The sequence below is a fragment of the Rhamphochromis longiceps genome, linkage group LG11 (genome assembly GCF_057381845.1).
Source record: "Rhamphochromis longiceps isolate RC_006_pf linkage group LG11, R_longiceps_female_GT1.1, whole genome shotgun sequence".
NCBI classification, from domain to species: domain Eukaryota; kingdom Metazoa; phylum Chordata; class Actinopteri; order Cichliformes; family Cichlidae; genus Rhamphochromis; species Rhamphochromis longiceps.
The window spans coordinates 8590375-8609862 of NC_140567.1; the positions used below are offsets into that span (position 1 = coordinate 8590375).

Consider the following 19488-nt stretch of genomic DNA (forward strand, 5'->3'; position numbering starts at 1 on the left):
AAAAGAATCCCATTTATTATATTAGTATATATATATATATTAGGGCAGCACGGTGGCACGGTGGTTAGCACTGTTGCCGCACAGCAAGAAGGTCCTGAGTTCAATTCCACCATCAGGCCGGGGTCTTTCTGTGTGGAGTTTGCATGTTCTCCCCGTGTTTGCGTGGGTTCTCTCCGGGTACTCCGGCTTCCTCCCACCGTCCAAAGACATGCAGCTTGTGGGGATAGGTTAATTGATTAATCCAAATTGTCACTAGGTGTGAATGTGAGTGTGAATGGTTGTCTGTCCCTGTGTGTTGGCCCTGCGACAGACTGGCGACCTGTCCAGGGTGTACCCCGCCTTTCGCCCTATGACAGCTGGGATAGGCTCCAGTGCCCCCCGCAACCCTGAAAAGGATAAGCGGAAGCGAATGGATGGATGGATGGGTGCAACGATACTTGTATCGATATTGAACCGTTCGATACAGTGCTTTCGGTTCGGTATGCATATGTATCGAACAATACAAAATTTGTAATTTATTTTATCAACTTTCCTTCTGACGATGCTGTCTGTGTTGAGCGCTCAGTGAATCTGCGTTCGACTACTCCGCCTAGGCTGCACTGTCGAGCGCAGATCCACTGAGCGTTCAACACAGACAGACAGCATCGTCAGAAGGAAGAGCGCAGGGCAAACTAGCGAGACAGAAGTTAAGCTCTCCTTGCAACATGGCAAATTGAACCTCCCCCACCCTCATTCAGATCTGGCGTTTGGAATTATTTTGGTTTTCATGTGACATATGACCCTGAAGGTAAGCGCGTCATGGACTAAAGTAAAACAGTATGTTGGATGTGCCACGCAATGCTCAATTACATGGGTGGGAGCTAGTGTGTTAGCGCAGTTAGCTCGTTAAGGTGTTGGCCGTCTAGCCCCACGCAGGGGTAGCTCGTTAACAGAGATTTGCCGTGTTGTGGCGTTAACGTCATTTCAACGAGATTAACGCTGACAGCACTAGTGGGAACACAACGAATATGACTGCACATTTACACCGACATCATCCTAGTGCAAAGACAAGTGGAAGCACACAAAAACAACAAGCATGCATGCTACAAACTTTACCCGAGTCATTTAGACAGCCGTTAGCACATGATTCTCCTTATGGGGATCTGATATGTTTAATATTGTGGCGAGCTCAGACAAGGAGGAGACGGAGGTATCGTTTGGTCTTGCTTCCCGTGAGCTAGCCAGGGAGCACAGCCGTTTATTGACATCTGCAGAAGAACACTGCCGCTAGCTAACTGCTCAGCGCGGCAACCGCACAGCAACAACAACAACAACAACAACACACAGGGCGCCCTCTGACCCCGAAGGACACACCGTCGCAGCGAGAGGGCGTCACCCGTCACTATGGCAACATAAACAAAACATAACTGTACAAACAGAACCCCGAACAGCCCTGACCCGCTACAATATGCTGCTGAGAATATAGCCCAGAAGAAGCGTATAGTATAGCTTTTATTTTGGAAAGAGCCATTTCTCTGTAATAAACTCTCTTTTCCAAAGATGAGTGATTCAATCAGATACAGGGCTCGCAAAATCGCTAGCCCGACGTCCCGGGGCTAGCGATTTTTCCAGTCGGGCTACCAAAATCTATCTCTGCCCTGCCCGTCGGGCTATTGTAGGAAGGAAAAATATATGTCAATGCTTTTGCATTCTTTCAGAAATGTAGCTGGGTAATTATGTCATTGGCATCGGTGAGCCACTGTCAATATGTGACATATTGAAATCGCGTTTGAATTTGCGCTTGTTTTTTGCTTTCACTTTGCAATCGTGCGAACTGTGTATAGAGAGCGACAGTACTGATTGGTGAGTGATGATAATTTGCGCACCAATTCCTCTGACATCGTCTTATTAATCGTTAGCTTACTATGCAAACATGACAAGTGAAATCTCCCGCAGCAAGCTTAAACATATGAGAGGTTGATCGCGCAGAGAATCGCTGAGCTTATGTGAGTGCGTGTGTAAAAGCAGCAGGATATATATTTTAGTTCTGCTGAGCCAAATAAGAGAGGTCAGGGTGAAGTGACAGCCAAAGAAAAGCTTACCACAAAACGGAAAAGTTATGACAAATCAGACTATAAGGCAAAAAGAAAGTGCAGCTTTATGGTTTCATGGACAAAAGAATTTCTGTGGCTGCAATATGACGAGCTAAATAACCAGGGCTGCACATAAGTGGTCCGCAGGTGCGCATTCGCTGTCAAAATAAAAAACGCGCACAAGATATGAAGTTGCAACGCGTGTTTGCGTACATAAGATTTTCTGGAGGAGGACAGACATTTGTTTAGAACTCTTAAAGATGTCGAAGAAGCTCCTTTAAGCAATTACTTTGGTGTTCCTCTACCTCCAAAGAAATGTCAGAAGGAGTCCGAACCACAAAAGAAGCATGTATTCTCAGAAAAGTGGTTGCAGGAGGTGAGCTGGCTTCAAACAAATGATGAACGCACAGAGATGTGGTGCGGAATGTGCCGTGAAAATCCCACTCTAGCGGACAAAAACAGTGCTTTTTATATGGACGCAAACGCGCGTTGCAACTTCTTATCTGGTGCGCGTCTTTTATTTTGACAGCGAATGCGCACATGCGGACCACTTATGTGCACCCGTGTAAATAACATAATGTTCTGCGGGGTGTGTTGTTGGTTTTCTCTCGATTTCTGAGTCGACAAGCGCCTTTGTTACTGGGACCAGTCATTTTAAGAAAGGCCCCCATTAGAACCCATGAGAAATGCAAGAAATGCATTATTGCTCAGTCTGCAATATCTTTCCCAGAACAAACACCAATTGCAAATAACATACTAAAAATAAACCTGAAAAATCTGTTTAGAACAGCGTACTATGTTGCAAAGAGTGAACTACCACTGGCAAAATTTAGCAGTCTTTGCAAACTTCAAAAAGCAAATGGCCTCGATCTTGGTCCCACTTGTCTCTTACCCGTGACTTCAGCGGAAATTTCAAAGTCAGGATCTGACACAGACTGATTCATGTCCTACAGTTCTTACAAGTTCATAGAAATTTCTGTTCAATTAGAACCAAGTATTTGAGTTGATGATTGTAATTTTTATACAATGTTGTAATTTGTTTTTCAACATTTTTTTGATTAATGTTTTGTTTCCTTTACAATATTATACTTTAATGTATAATATTGTAAAGGAAACAAAACAGGAAACAAAACATCAATCAAAAAATTGCTCTCTTTTTTTATTCGGGCTACTTACATTTATTTTGGGCTACCAAAAACTGAAGAGTCCCTGCCCGAAGGGCTACCAGGGATTTTGAAATTTTGAGAGCCCTGAGATATATTTATTTTTTTAATTACTTTTGTTTCAGCAACATTAAATTTAAAAACTGTACTTTTGAGTTAAAATATATATTTATAATTTTAATAAATGACAAATTAAAAAGGCATGAACATTTTTTTTGTATCGAAAAAATATCGAACCGTGACACCAAAGTATCGAACCGAACCGAACCGTGAATTTTGTGTATCGTTGCACCCCTAATATATAGCTATAATATATATAAACTGGTATGTATTACAGGTATTAACACACCATTCTGCAGCTCTGTGCAGCTGGACAAATACATAGTGGATGAGATTGAGAGCTCCACTGCTGGCTCCAACAAATGAGTTCACAGAGGCCAAGAGCAGATTCATCCACCTGATGGTAAAGAGGCCAAGTAAAACCAGTGACTGAGGAAGGTTTTTTGGTTTTTGTCCCACAGGAGCTGACTGGAGGGTAAGTAGTTGGATTAGCTGCACCTGAACCTGAAGTCGCTCACATTCACACTTACTGCCTGGTTGAACTGGCGTATGTTATTGTGTTGTAGATAACTGCACATTCCTTTTTAATGACATTTTTGCAAGTGAATATATCCGTTATCCCTCCTGTTGTCTTACAAGCTTGTCTTCCAAGCAGTTTCTGGATGGATGCAAACTGCATTTCTTTGCTTTGAACTTGTGACATGTGCAATGAAAATAAAGTTCAATTCTATTCTATTCATACCTTGTCACAAAAAGAAAGGAAGAACACTACAAGGATTTTGTACGATTTTTCTGTATATATTTTTGAATCCATGGGTGGGGAATTCCAGGCCTCTAGGGCAGGTGTCCTGTAGGTTTTAGATCTCACCCTGGGTCAACACACCCGAATCAAATGATTAGTTCATTACCAGGCCTCTGGAGAACTTCGAGACATGTTGAGGAGGTAATTTCAGAATCAGAATACTTTATTAATCCCGAAGGAAATTAGCCAGTAATTCAGCTGTGTTGGATCCAGGACACGTCTAAAACCTACAGGACACAGGCCCTTGAGGCCTGCAGTTGGACACTTGTGGAATATACAACTTTGACACTTTGTGTTTGCTCTTCTCAGGTCAAAGCCCTGAGAAGAGCATGCTAAGTTTAATAATTCAACATTATAACGCATGCGATAAATTTTGTGTTTTTACAACACTGCATTATACATTCTTTTTTGGGAGAAGTTTTCTGGCATGTGGATTAGTATGGAAGTATCATTACTGGAACATTAAATTTTTTGCTGGTGTTATTTACTCTTTATATTCCTATACTTATTGTGTACACCCCTTGGTTTGTAAGCTCATCAATCTATTAACTACTACTAATAAAATGTATTACCTGGTAGTCTATTGAAATAAGTAGTAACATAACTAGAGACCACACACAAACAATGACAATGTATTTGCATCCAAGTTTATTTTGAAATTCCCTACTCCCCCTGTACAAGAAAAAATGACTTTCCACAAAGGCAGCAGTGAACTGTCAGTGATAGTACGTTTCTAGGGAAGGAAAAGAACAAAACAAAACAAAAAAAACTTATAGTCACAGTGTGTCTTAAATATTTCTACTGCTGTCATCTTTGGCTGGGTTTTCGGCAGACAGCTTTTCTGTCAAGCCAAATTCCTGGGAAGCAAAGGTTTAAGCCAATAGAGCAGAGCTGTGGGCTTTACATTTTACAGTGCCAATGCAGGAATGTTCTGGACCGTATACCTCTTCTTCATTAACACAAAAGAAAAATAAACAATTAAAACTGAAATAAAAATAACAAGCTGTTTGTGTTCACAACACAAACATATTACCGCCCGGGGAGATGGCGACAGTATGTCGAATTTCATAAAATCGTTTAGACAAAAAATAAATCTACAAAAATGGAGCTAGGTAAATATTACACAACAGTAAACATGTTTTTCTTCTTTTCCTTTTTTAAACTCTTCTTTGTTGAACTTCTACACAAAACCAAAATTCTTGGTCTTAATGGCTAGCAGGAGTTTCTGTTTGAGTATCTGTTTTGAAGAGTAGAGTGGCACGTAGAGACGGGAGATGCAGGTGTTGGCTGTGGGGAGGTGCTGGTCGTCTGGAGGCCGGATCGTGATGGAAGGCATCGGCTGGAAGCCCTCCTCGCTGGCTGGCAAAGATGGGCTGGAGGTCCAGAAGTACACCTGAGGAGTACACAAACGACTTTTTTAATCCCGTGTCTGATACACAGGAAACCAAGTACTTGTACACCGAGGCTTTTTAATTTAAGACTGGTGTCTGATCAGTACCCTGTATCAGCAGATACCCACAGCCAAGGTATGGAAAAAGAAAGAATTCCTAATTATGATGGGAGCAGACTTACCAGATCTTGTCTCTCAGTCATGCTCATCTTCTCCACTATGGACCAAAACCAGCGTTTAAACTGGAGAAGTTTGTCTGCATTTTCCCCTGTTGAATGAAGAAGTCTTGAGTCAGTATATGACAGTCAAATGTACAATAGTAAATCCTTTACTGATTAAGATGGACATAAAGCGATGTAGACAGATCAACATACCAGACTCATCGTTGAAGGAGGTGAAGCTAATAAGCATCTGGACATTGACTTCTCCACAGCCGTTGACCAGCAGCCTGAAGTCTTCAGCTGTCAAGTCCTCTAAGGCGTTCTTGGGCAGTACATCGAGCAAGCCCTTCCTCATTGCCTATGAAAGACAGCCGGTGTGAATACACATTTTGATAAATGACAAAGCATTGATCTGCATTCACACAATTTAAGGTTCGGTAAAATTGCCGTTTATACTTACATGAAGCGGCTGCTCAGCAACCACCAGCATTCTGTGCTCTGCGTACCTCCTCACATATTCGTAAACATTGAGGGGAGTTACTGGCATGTTGACCCCTCCAGACAGGAGCTCAACCTGAACAAGGCAGAATGAGATATAAGCTTCACTTAAGTCACCACCTGCACATTAGTTAATTTAACTTGAAGAGAATTTTCAGATGTGCTGCCGCGTTTTTCACCTTGCATCACATACACATTTGCCAGCGCTGTTTTTCCATCTTAACAGGACAAGTGACATCTGATACTGCTCAAGTTTGACACTTAGACAACCAAGTCCATTACCTGTCCAGCTCCTTCCTCTTTGCAGAGATCAATGGCGAAAGCCAAATCCATGGCAGCAAACACTGCTTCGGCTTCACCAGCCTGTGAATGGCGGATTAGCTGCCGCAGGCTCTCATACATAACCGGGTCAAAGAACGCAAAGTCGTGCCAGTTCACCTGCAGTAAAAGAATAGTTAGCAATTGAATTATTTAAGAACCAAGCATTATGCAGCAGGTGCATTTTTTTTTTTTTTTAAAAGGCATATTTTCTACTTACCTTCCTACCCAGCAGCACCTTGATGACATGTCTGTTCAGTGTGATTGGACAGAGTTCATTCTGCAGCAGACATAAGCCCAGTATTCTGCACAGAGAAATACATTGTTTCATACTCTGCTAAGGACACAGCTGATTTCACAAAACATTTTCCTTCTTGAATTTCATTTTTATCCAACCGAACATCATGTAAATCTTTGATTTTTTTTATTATTACCTTCCAATATTACGGAAGCAGTTGAGTCTGGCCTCTGTATTTTTGCCGGGTCTAGGGGAGTAGAAGCCTCGTTTGCCAGGCTGGTAGAAGAGAGGAGCGTTGTCGTCACCGTCATCTGGGTCGTCCAGCTCCATGTCAACCACACTGCGTGTTGAACCGTGACGTTTGCGGTTCTCCTGCTGCTAAAAATGATTGAACGGAGGAGGGGGGCAGTGTTTATAACAACTTCGTATTAGGATGATCTGTGTTGTGCAAGTGTTTCTGTTAAGTGTCAAAGTCATTTTAGTGTGTCGTGGTTTAGCACACTTTGCTAAAATATGGCTAAAACATTTTTAGAAAACAAGAAACTAGTTAACAAATAATGGAAACAGGTTATATATTTTGTTCACTTGTGATTTCTCTGGAGCCTCTGGGAGACCGAGGTCCAGAATACTGTCAGCTCCATTTTCCCTGGGAAAGATAAACAGAATATAGTTAGTTTGCTAAATGGCACCGAGTATGAATATGAAAAAAAATACTGTTCTTAATGGATGTATATTCATTAACAGGTACTTTTTTTGCCAGCTAAATGAGCACTTTATTGTCAGAGGCACCCGTGGTGTTGGTGATTTGTCTTACCTTCCATGTGCAATAAGTAGCTCCATGGCCTCTTCTACTCTGGCTCTCAAAGAATCCTCACTAGCTAGCAGCAGCAACAGCTGGGCAGGAGACAGCTCCAGCAACATGCCGGTGATTTTACTGGCGAAAGCCTAAAGACACAAACACAACTCCCCTCAGTATGATCAAGGAAAAATTATAAATGCAGACAAGGAAGCAAAACATTATGGATCACTCAAGTTCCCTGTCTTAATGAAAGAAAACAAACAGATATGCTGATGGTTTATTACCGGCTGCATTGCATGGACTCGTGGATAGAGCCTTTCACCCAGGGCTTGTCTGTGTGCAGGCAGAGGGTCAGGCTCATCACTGGGGTTTCCCTCTGATGACGGCCTGAAAGGCCTGGTGTCTATGGACAGCTGCCTCCTAGAGTCTCTGTTAACATACAAACAGGTTAGCAGACATTTTCTCTAAATATAAAGAAAGGTCATATAGGCTACCAAATAGAGTTTACCTGTCTCGGTCTCTCCGAGATCCTGCTCGAAGCCCACCACTTCTCCTCTCCCTCTCCCGGTCTCTGTTCCTGAGACGCTGCATTAGATCTGCACAAACAAATCGACCAGGGCAAGTTCATTTGTGTTGAAAATATTTTTTGTCAAGTATCTTATATTGTTGCTACTTTAATGATTTCTTCCATCATCACAAAAACAAAAAGCAAACATTTATTGTAATAATGAACACAAATGTCATAATATGCAGTATGCAGTAGTTTCTATGTATTGTCATACTTGAATTGTAATCGTGATGACACGTACTGCTGGCCTGCATGCCCTTGCTGACGCTCTGAACACAGTCCAGGTTGGGCAGCTTTTCATTGGAAAGGAGGGCCAGAGCGATGGCCGTGTAGAAGCTGCGGGCCACGCCACTGCCCTCTCCAGGCTCATCTTTGAAAGTCACTTTCACCCGGTGTACCGCCATGGGTGTGGTTGTACAACGCCTGCCAAAGTGTGTGTTTAGCTGACGCATAGTCTGTTGTATTAGCTGGTCTCGATCACGGTCCACTTCCAGCGCCAGGTCACGGGACTGCAGGTTCCTCAACTTCTCCATCTCTCGACGGAACTTGGATTCCTTCACCTCAAAGCCGCCAAGCTCTGTGAGGATCTGGTTCAAAACAATGAGGGAACAACAACACGGTCAGTTAAAGCTACATTAAGTTTCATATGCTATATAAATACAGGCCATTTACCATAGCAGCAGAGGAGTGTTTTAATTTCAAAGTCTGTATGATTCATTCTGGCTACTCATGGCTCATCGCCTCACACAAGCTGATTTTACTCTAAGCAGCATTTCATTTAAGAAGCCATCAAGTACAAAAACGTACAGGGACGAACTCCATTTAAGTATTGAAGTATATGTTGAAGGCATGTTAAAAAAAAATAAAATATTTTTTACCGATCCAGGCTCAGCTCCAACATCCTCCATGAAGACACGACCAAAAAGCTCCAGTGAGAGGCGCCAGCGGCCCAGCAGCATGTCGTGTGAGATCATCATCCCCATAAAACTGCAGTGAGGTCTGGACAGAGGACACAATAAACACTATTTTAAACTTTTCCTCATCTTCATAAACTCTTTATCTATAATTACATTTTCTGTGTTTGAGAGCAACAGACAGTTTTCACAGCAACCATTCTGACTGGGAAACAGGAAGAGGTTACATGTGCTAATAATGAAGGTTCTAATTAATGCGAGTACAGAGGCTTAATTAATGGGATGACAAACATCTATAGGTGATACCATTTCATATCAAGCTGCTGAGATCAAGGTCAGTCCTCTCTGCAAAAATCAGCCCCACTAAATGCAATGACTGGTTACCTGAACGATGGGAGAGGAGGGCCATCACTCTCAGTGAGGCCAATCTCAGCAAGCAGGCTGCTCTTTAGCTGGGCAGCAAGGTCGTGGGGTGATGGGCCAGGTTTGGAAGCCTCCAGCTCCTGCTCTGCCAGCGACTGGTTCTCGGTGCTCCGCTGGCCTGTCTCCATGCTCATCACATTCTTCAGGTTAGCTGAGTAAGACATCTTAGTGGGCAGGATCTGTTTGAGCAGGAGTCAGAAGTGTCGTTTAGTAATGTGAACAAGTGAACTTCTAAAGATGATAGCAGTGTGGCCACAACAGAATGGAAATGGGACACCGAATACAAACTGTGCTCCAATATCCACACTCGTATGAACACAAGAACACGACCCAACCTACCTGTCCTTTCATAAATCAAATAGCACGAAGAGATAATGAATCCTTAATAGTCAAGTTATTTTAACTGGGAAAATGCTGCAGTACTTTATTATTTCAGGGAGATTTGTTATGCATGGATATTAGAACACAACTACCAGCGTGATAGCACGGTGTAGAGGAGTGGTATACCTGAGAGGGGGAGGGTAGAGAGGAGCCCATGTTTACCTCCAGGCAGTTCCTGTCCATGGTTGCCTCAGCCAGGCCTTTGGTTGCCATGTAAGAGGAAGAGTACAGGCCCTGAGAGGGACGACCAAACAGATCTTCCTTTCTGGCATTGGGCTGTTGAAGAAGAAGCAAAATGTATTTAAAATCACAAAGGCTGACTTGCCATTCTATAATGTAAAGACAGCTAAATGTAACAGTTCAAGTGTTTTACATTCTCTAAATAGTGCTGTGATTTTCTTTGCTGCCAAATATCTCTGGCATGTAGTGATACTTGAAGGAGTTCGCACAGAAAACAAGATGAATAAAAATGCAATGCCACAAAGCTGAGATGACTCATAAAAAATACTTAGTATGACACGTAAGGAGGTTGAACATCAGCAGCAAATCTAACCTGCAGGAGGTGGGGCTGGTCTGCCAGAGGGATGGCCTCAGCCAGAGGAACATCGAAGGGATTTGGTGGGATGCACCCCAGGAAAGTCATCGAGTCAGAGCGACGGAAGAAGGGGTGGTTCTGACCCGTCTCAGCTGGAACTGGGTCCTCATCCTTGTCCTGCAGTGTTGAACCTGAAGTGAAAAAGAAACACAGCAGATCTTAAAACAACTATGTAGTTCTTTGATATTTATTATGGACTGACTATAGTTTAGTTGTCATTTAGTCGTTTTATTTTTTTGCCTTACTCTGATTGGTGTCCTCATCATTCTCATGCTCAGAATCTTCATTGTCCAACCCAAGCTCCAAAATCTCTCGATTCCTACAAGTGAAAGTTACGGAGGATAAACATCGTGTTAAGACTCACATTTATTCTGAAGGCCCATAAAACAAATGTAATTACCCCCCTGTTGTTTGAATGAACTGTATTTTTTGCTCCTAACAGCAGTTTATTTAGATAAGCTTTCACATAGGATGTGGCACGCACGCGCTGTGCTCTAAAAAACTTTGATTTCTATTGCTTGCGTGCAATGGTTTCTTGCTGCGCTGAGCAATCGTGCGACCAGTAGAAACAAAGCCTACAGCTGCACTAAGTTCAACCAAACGATGAGCGAAAACATTCCATGCGTGTCCAAGTTCGGTGAACTTTTTGACACAAGCTTACATGCATATACAGGGACCTCCAGAGCCCTTAAGCCATTCAACGGTTCTGTGGACCTCAGGAGAAACGCAATGTTGTGGAAACAACACAATCTTCACTAATCGGGATAATTAAAAGCTTTCTTTATGAATGTGCAATACATTTTTTTTAATTAAACATTTTAACATTATACAACACAAACTCTCAGAGGGGATGTCAGAGACGTGCATGTTTTTAAATGACAGGGAGCAGGTGCATCTAATACACGTAGAGTGGCTGCAAAAAAATTACGTATAAGCAGAGCGGAGCAGCCAGTGCAACACAAAATTTGTGTCCTTCGCTCTACCTAGTGGTCAGTGCAGCACATGCTGTGTCCATAACCTAGCTAATTAGCATCACTTAGGTTTATTTCAGCTGATTTTGCTACAAGTTACTGAAAGTCACACTGAAGCTAGTCTCTTTTAGTGTGGATCCTGTGAACTGTTTAATTAAATATTAAAACATTTACTGTCTTATGATTTAATAAACAAAGTATGCAGCCTCTGTGTAAATCCTGAATTGGCATTTTCTACTATTTTTCATCATTTACCTCTTTCTATCCATCTGTGGCGTGTCCAGGGTGGTCTGCTGATTCATGGCTTTAATCCAGTAGATGAGAGCCTGGAAAACGTAAGCCACATGCTTCAGCGAGCACACGTCCAGCACCGGAAGCACATCAGAGTGCTCATCATTGTGGGAGCGCATCAGTGACAGGGCGTAGTTCAGGAAGTCACCACGTGCAGACATCATTCCTTGACGAGCCGTTAGCAGTGTGGCTGCCCTCCTAAAACAAATACTAAATTAAGTGTGGGAAGCAATCATTTGTTTGCATCATGTAAGAGTAAGAGTTCAATTAATTCATTGACCACATTAAGTGAAAAAGCTTACCTGCGTCCTTCCAGAGTGCGGAGGCTGGCCTCCTCTCGAGCAGTCATGCGCTCCCTACGAGCTGAGTGCTGGGAGGCATGGAGCGGGTGACTGGGGTGACCGGGATCTCCAGCAGATGACAGGGCTGAGCCGTATCGCAGCTGAGCCTCAGTGGAATCCATGATGGACACCATCCAGTTCCAGGTGGGAATTAACTTTTCTTCTACATAGTTCTGGTTCACACAACAAACATTTCACTCTTTGCTCACATAATCAGCTTGATTCCAAATTTTGTTTTGCATTCCTTTTAAAAAGCACTAAATAGTATTTGTGGTAGGGTTGAATATTCTATAGTTATGCGTTATGTAAACTATTGCTCTTAGCATTGCACTGTTAATAGTGGAGACTAATCAACATGAACTCCTTCTGCTGAAAACACATAATGCAGATCTTAAAAGACTCCAAGCCATTATACCTGCAGGTTGACAGCATCCTGGTAGGTGAGCTTGACAGCAGCAGGATACTGGGAGTAGACAAGATGGTTATATTTGGGAATCAGACTCATGAGGTCTGAGATCTGCCTGATGACAATGCTGTAGGCGCGGGCGAGACTGCTGGCAGACGTCAGGTAGCTGCTGGAGTTGCTGGCCTCCAAAGCTGCCGCCGCTGCAGCGGCACTAGAGCTGATTGCACTTGAGCGCCGCAGGTTAGTGGGGTCAATATATATCAGGCCCGTGGAGCTTGCTGTGGAGGGGGGAGGGGAAATGTTAGTTCTGAGACAGTTTAAATTTTAAATTAAAACTGCAGAAGCAGGTGGACATTTGCTGACCGGCTGGTGTTGAGGTGCTGGAGGGAGCGCTTCCCGGTGCCCTTTGGCTGGGGGTGTTTCTCACAGCCCACTGCATGGAGCGAGGAGCCTGAGCTGCACTGTTAGCATGTGACGCATTAGTTGTCCTTTCCAGAGGCTCATCCAGCAGAAACGTCTCCTGGTCAACATCGTCACTTTGGCTGCTGCTGCTGTCTGAGTCACTGGAGTCATTGGACTGAGAGTCATCCTCTGAAAAGAAGGCAGGGACACTGCTGGCACCTTTAAAGTAGGGATGAAGAAAAAAAATAAAGAAGACCAGTTTAATGTTCTCGTATTCAATTTGACCTACCAGTCTTTCGCTTTCACATCAGACTTATCCAAGCAGGAGTGCGGGTTAGTGAATCACACCACTACAAGGCAAAACACCACCAATACGAAACTGGACACACTGAAACACCGAGTGAGAACAAAACTGGACACTCTGGTGTTCAGCTTGTGCTAAATCATACATGGTTTCATTTTCTAAATATTTTCAAGTAAAAAAAAAAAAAAAAAAATTCAAAGAGAAAGAACATCAATCTCTAACTTGACAGAATAATCTACAAGAAAGTTTAACATCATCGTTAGTAGCAAATGCACTCTTTAGATGACCAAGCAGGAAAAAACCCACACCACTTGGAAAAGCTACAAGTTGATTAGTGTGTTATTTGGATAAAAGACCAACAAAGCTACACTTGTGATGAGGCATTAGTTAAAAACGGCAGACAACAACAGAGAAATGTGAGAAGGGGACGGACTGAAGGAACTCTCAGCAGGAAACTGTGTATGCACTAGAGCTGGGCGATAGAACGATAACGATATGTATCGCGATATAACTTTTACTCGATAGAGAAATTAAGCTATTGCGATAGACCTCGCTGCTCTTGTCCTCAAAAAAAAAAAAAAAAAGGTCAGCCAATCCAAATTAAGTAGCGCAGAGCCGAACCAATCACAGCCGCAGCGTCACGTCGCGTGACTCGTTACGTACAGCACAAGTGCCAAGCCGCACGTGTGTTTGTTTGGGAGGCAGCCAGCGCATAATGGAGGAAATGAGTGTGCCGACTAGAAAAATCAACCGAGCGTGACCGAAGAGAAAACAGATGATGGTTCCAATGCCGGAGAGATTGTCGAACGGAAGAGCCATAGAAGTTCTGTAGTGTGAAGGTATTTCGGCTATTTCAAGTCTGACAAAAAACAGAGTAGCGTGCACTGTAAATTGTGCCGAAAGCAAGTCTGGAAATACAATAAACTGGTGCATGCGTCACACTGTGCGCCACGTTATTGTTTCGGTGAAATGAATTTCTACAATACTGTTAATTCTACTCTCTGCAGTGTTTAAATGCTTACATATACACACAGTTACTGTCCCTCCACACATACGACTCGGTTCTGCTTCTATGCCCCAGCTTTGTTTACTTTTTCCCACCGAGGCTTCTAGACTTCTGATTGGCCAGCATTTCTGCACGGTTAGGAATCTAGCGCCACCTGCTGCTTTGGCATGTTCATAGCAGCGTTTTCCTTCATTTCTGCCTTTATGTGTGGACGGGATTATTTTTTAAAACGAAAACGGAAAATCTCCGTTTTCAAAAATACCCGTGTACCCGTGGACGTAGCCTCAGTCTCTGACTGGAAGCGCTAATTCGTCATTCGGCTTTTGTCAGACTAAAGTAACTGTTAAAACTGTTTGAAAAGCTAAGCTATACAACAAGGAGAGATTGAGAATTTCCTTTTAGTTCTCAGTTTATTTGATACTGACAAAAGTTAGTCAGTTTTGTCTGTTCTTCTGTAAAACAAACTAAGATTTATTTTTAGAATTAATATTTTGTTTCTAAGTGGAATTGACAATTTAGTCTGTTTCGTTTGTTCTATTTTGAAACTTAAACGCTTTAGTGGCTGCCTTTTGTGTAGTTTGCAATATTTGCCTTTATTTATCTGAAAAAGTCTCATGTTCCTTAAGTACATCTACCCTGTTGAACTTATTATGGGAAATAAATATTTAAATAAAAACAAGCTGCTGATTATTTCACATTTTACTTGTGAGCAACGTCACATTTAAATCTTACAAATATAGTTATTTGGCTTATATCGTGATAGATATCGTTATCGCCTGAAATGAAAAAAACATATCGTGATATGAAAAAATCTCATATCGCCCAGCTCTAGTATGCACTTTGCAAATTCACTCTTGCCCTGATATCTGTATATGCATTAAAGTAAAGAGGAGCTCATACCAAAAATAGGAAATGCCAAGGACACCCTACTGCCTGCAAATGAAATACATTTGGTATTCAGCCAGGGACCACTTTTCCTTCTCTGCTGTATCATTATCTCTCCAAATATAAAATCCCCACAATCCACAACGCTGACTGTCGAGCATTGTGACTCTGACTGATTTACAAACAAAATTTATTTTTGCAAGCGATTAGACCAAATTAGACCGATTCAACACAAAAATGGTTACGATTTCAGTCAAAGGGAGTGACAGTTTAAAAAAAAAAAAAAAGAAAGAAAGAAAAAAGGGCGGGGGTCATAAAACATTGAGATTTTCAGGGGTTTTTTTTTAACGCAATTAAGGTATTAGGTAAAAGGTGATGGTTTACATAAAAGCAGTTGACTAACCTGCTTCAGAACCAGCAGTAGCTGCTGTAACAACGCTCCTGCGACCGCTGGCGTTGTCCTGATTGCTGTGGTTGCTTTCGCTGTCGCTCTCCGTTTCAGCTGCTGCCAACAGGTCCAACTCCATGTCACTTCCTAGAAAACAGACATGACCCCATCCTAAACTCATCTGACTTTGATTCATAAAGATGAACAACTCCAACTATATCTTACCATCCTCATCGTGCTCATCGTGCTGGCCTTCTGCTTCAGCATTTTCCTCTCCCTGCTCTTCCTGGTCATCGTGATGGTCTTCCTCCCCAGCTACACCCTCTACAACTTCAACCTGTTAGACACACAACAGATTGTCAAATAAAAAAAACTTTGTGGCAAGACATACCTGAAATTCTACAGTAACAGGAGGACAGAAAAAAAATACAAATATGAATAGAGTAAGCTTGTGGGCTTTAGCCTCAGAAACAGTAACCAACATGCAGTGCACACATGCACATCCAGAATTCATTATGGCTCTAATGATTTAATAATGAGGCTCCCCACCTCTTCCACATCTGCTGATACAATGTCATCCTGCTCCTCATCTCTTCCTCTGACAGGCTGAGACTGGCTGCTGCGCCGGGGCTGAGGGTTCCTGATGATATAAGAGGCAGCTGTCTGGCTGGAGCTGGAAATGTTAAACACAAGCTCATTAAATGAAATAAATAAGGGAAAAAAAAAAAAAGGAGAGTGGATTCTAATTATCCATAATTTAAGTACATTTTACAAACTACTTTATCACTCCACTTGCAATGAGACAAAGTCAAGAAAACCAATAACCTGCTGGACTGGTCAGGTGAGGGTCGTGGTGGCAGCGGTTCAACAGAGAAAAGCTCCTCGCTGCCCTGAACAGCATCAATGCTGGTGCTGGCCAAAGTGAAAGGAGCGGTCGGTCTTGCAATACCCATTCGCACTGGGACAATTAGTGACTCTGCTACATTACACAGCTCCTCCACAGCATAGGGCAGCAGAGCCTGGAAAACACGCCGACATTTCCCAATGGGCTGAGGGATGAAATTGCTGTATGAGGAAAAATGGAGAAGAATTGAGAAATGGTTGTATTACATAAGAAAATCTTGTCTAACTGGTATCAAGTATGTCAGCAAATTATAAACAAGCTTTAGCCTTGGGCCGTTCTTTTCATTTGTTCTGGTATAACCTTAAGTGGGATTTATGCTTCTGTGTTAAGTCTTTGCTGTAGTTAAGTCTCACGTGGAAACCATTTAGAAACCCTACACCATAATTTGTGCTGAAACCTGATGTGCACCTCTCTAGAAATGTAACTAGATGTTGCATCGACGCAGCCCGCAACATCTGTGATTGGCGTGTTTGGTACCGTTGGACTGGAAATGGAAGAGAATGAATCATCTCAAAGGGAGAAAGTCCACTTACAAGAGATGTGTTGGCCATGACAATGCAGAGCAATTGGCACAACTATAAATGCTGGCAATATCACTGGCTACTTGTATAGGCCATTGGTGGCTCTACATAAATTTAACACAGACATTCACATTAGTCTAAAACTGAGCTGTTCTCAAAAACCTTAAAGTCGATTATCCAGTTCTTGACCACTAGGTCAATGATGACACTAAAACTGTCATAAAAGAAAGCAGGGACTTTTAAATGCAACTTCATCCCCGGCTTTTTACAGTAGATTACTTCAATGTTAAATCCACGACAGAAAACCCTTCTGAAACCCTAAAGCGTAACCCAAAGTGCTGCTACCTGCAAAATCAAACCGTACAGGTATAAATGCTGGTAACAGCTGCTTGATGGTCATGGATTCAAAGCAGAATTGTAAATTAAACAGATTAATGTAGACAAGAAAATTCTTTAAAAAGAAAAAAAAAAGAAAAGTGTTCGGCAAATTGTGTTCTTACTTTTTCTTTTTTGATGACGCCATCTCCACACTGAGGATGACAAAAACTCGGGCCACAGAGCGCAAGAACCTTCTGGTGACGTTGATAGCCTCCTCTCTCCGACCGGGTGTGTACTTGTTCTGCAGCTCCTTTACCAGAGTACCCAGTAACGTATCTATGAACTAATACAACAGGGAGATAAAACACCCGATGAGGATTGTCGTGCATGAATACAAGTCAGTAAGTTACAGAGTGACCAATCCCAATAAAATATGTTACCAGGGTTACTTATTTACACTGAATGTGAATTTTACACTGTGTGCACTGGAAACGGAAGACTAACTGCACTTACAGTGATGTCAGGAGCACACTTGACAATGAGGCAGTGAGTAAAACAGTCAAGGCGAATGGTGCCACTCTGCTGATTCAAGTAGACCTGCTCTTCAGGTAGGAGGTGAGCAATTCTGCTGCTGGCACTAAGTCTGGGAAACAAGAAATACAGGATTGAGATACAAGCTACACAAATTACTACATCACAGCTATAGTTGATTGAATATTTGATTTGGATTATAACACACCATTTAAAATCGGGTCTGAATAGTGCAATTAGTGGATCAGACTTGTTCAGGGAAAAAAATGCATTCTCAAACTCCAATGCTTCTGATACTTACGGGTCTTTATTCTCCTGAGAACCAAACATGATCATTGACTTTAGGGCATTCCAATCCTGCAGGACTCTCTCCAGAGCCAGCTGAGCAAAGCGGGGAGGTTCTAGATCGTGGTCTGGCATGTCAGAGTCTGAAACAAGAACACGACAGCTTTCTCTCAGGATCTGTGTTCTGCTTTCAAATGAACTCTTGTAAAATCTCTAATTAGCATGGACCTAAAGTTAAAAAGGTGGGTAAATGAGACAAAGGTCTTGAACCAACCTTCTGCATTAGCAGCCTTGCGGTTCCTATCTTCTCTGATGCGCGGTGGTCTGTACTGACAGTGCTCAACACTCTGCCTGGCAACAGTCTGCACCAGGAACAGTAATATATGCTCTCCCCTGCAGATAGAAACAAGTCAGACAGACCTACCACCTCTGCTCACTTATGTAACACAATGGAGCTTTAGCAGAGTGGCAAGTTAAATTCTAAATTCATTTGCCAACTATAAAGAACAAGAAGCACTTCTATATGAAGCAGACAAATTAAAGCCTGGGGCAGAGTTCACAGGCTCACCTGCTGTTTGGTGTTGTAACCAGGTTTGTGGTGGTGAGTAGCCTGTACAACAGATCCAGGCGAGCTGCCTTCTGACCAGCTATGAGCGTTTTACACTTGCATTTCTCCCAACAGTCACAGTACGCTGTAGGTGAAGTCCTTTTCAACCTGGGAAAGAGGATATACAAAGTCTAGTGACTTAGTTTCAAGAGCTGGTAACAATGGTAAGAGAGACGAGCATTAGCAAGGAGTGAAAAAGCCCACACTGAAAACTAGGACTTACTTGCAGTCATGTCCTTTGTGACACACCCTTGCACATTCAGTGCAACAGCAGAGGGACTCCAGCAAGCCACATGTTCGACACTCAAAGATATCCTAAATACAACGCAAGTGTCATGAAAAATGTCAACATCTATAGAAATATATTCGCAAAAGAGTTTGGCCATTCTAAAAGTAGACCGCTTACTTTCCAGACACACAACACTTCTTCTAGCGAGTACATTTTAGTGTAATGGGATTGTCACAGGCTGACCTGGTTAATGTGCTCAGCTCCAGTCCATGTAAAACTGCAGGTGTCGTTGCAGCAGAGAACATACAGGGGAGAATCATCTGGGTTTGTACCCGAGGGGCAAATCATTTCCATGAACACCGAATCAGCATCCTCCTTCTCTGTGATACCCAGGTCACCAACTGTGTTCAAGACATTTGGGGAACAACAAAAAACCATGGAAACACGGGAATGCCACTTATAACACTTCAGTTAGCTGCTGGAAGCAGGGCACCAAAATAGGTCAGGATTCACATAACTCATGGATAACCTCCAATGTTCCAGCTATTTCCTAACCACTTACAATGATATCAGATGTACTAAAAACTCTGCTGCTTTCCCAGAAACTGTTCAGAGATGGCAGCTGGTTGGTAACACAATATTAGTGCAAATGTCTCCATGCCTGCTCCGTTTGATTAGTGTGAAGATGTTAATGCAATACATGTTCTTGAATTTAGA

At 42.5% G+C, this 19488-nt stretch overlaps 1 protein-coding gene across 10 annotated transcripts in view; it reads right to left on the reverse strand.

The window, feature by feature from the left end:
* Positions 1-4728: 4728 nt before the first annotated feature.
* Positions 4729-19488, reverse strand: part of ubr5 (ubiquitin protein ligase E3 component n-recognin 5) — a 33507-nt gene continuing 18747 nt past the window's right edge. For 2 of the 10 annotated variants that reach the window (XM_085422145.1, XM_085422141.1), the window contains exons 27-59: positions 19015-19172; positions 18766-18857; positions 18504-18650; positions 18210-18328; positions 17952-18078; positions 17633-17762; positions 17302-17462; positions 16202-16441; positions 15926-16049; positions 15602-15713; positions 15392-15523; positions 15004-15036; positions 12755-13012; positions 12401-12669; positions 11947-12158; positions 11609-11854; positions 10628-10701; positions 10341-10513; positions 9914-10063; positions 9368-9585; positions 8948-9068; positions 8284-8656; positions 8010-8097; positions 7786-7930; positions 7517-7647; positions 7288-7348; positions 6899-7080; positions 6685-6769; positions 6429-6584; positions 6109-6222; positions 5862-6006; positions 5670-5755; positions 4729-5490 (exon numbers count right to left, since the gene is read on the reverse strand). In XM_085422145.1, coding sequence (XP_085278271.1) covers positions 5278-5490; positions 5670-5755; positions 5862-6006; positions 6109-6222; positions 6429-6584; positions 6685-6769; positions 6899-7080; positions 7288-7348; positions 7517-7647; positions 7786-7930; positions 8010-8097; positions 8284-8656; positions 8948-9068; positions 9368-9585; positions 9914-10063; positions 10341-10513; positions 10628-10701; positions 11609-11854; positions 11947-12158; positions 12401-12669; positions 12755-13012; positions 15004-15036; positions 15392-15523; positions 15602-15713; positions 15926-16049; positions 16202-16441; positions 17302-17462; positions 17633-17762; positions 17952-18078; positions 18210-18328; positions 18504-18650; positions 18766-18857; positions 19015-19172 — 5075 coding nt within the window. In that variant the 3' untranslated portion in view covers positions 4729-5277. The remainder of the gene's footprint in view (positions 5491-5669; positions 5756-5861; positions 6007-6108; positions 6223-6428; positions 6585-6684; positions 6770-6898; positions 7081-7287; positions 7349-7516; positions 7648-7785; positions 7931-8009; positions 8098-8283; positions 8657-8947; positions 9069-9367; positions 9586-9913; positions 10064-10340; positions 10514-10627; positions 10702-11608; positions 11855-11946; positions 12159-12400; positions 12670-12754; positions 13013-15003; positions 15037-15391; positions 15524-15601; positions 15714-15925; positions 16050-16201; positions 16442-17301; positions 17463-17632; positions 17763-17951; positions 18079-18209; positions 18329-18503; positions 18651-18765; positions 18858-19014; positions 19173-19488) is intronic. The other 8 variants (XM_085422148.1, XM_085422146.1, XM_085422142.1 and 5 more) reach the window with 8 other exon arrangements.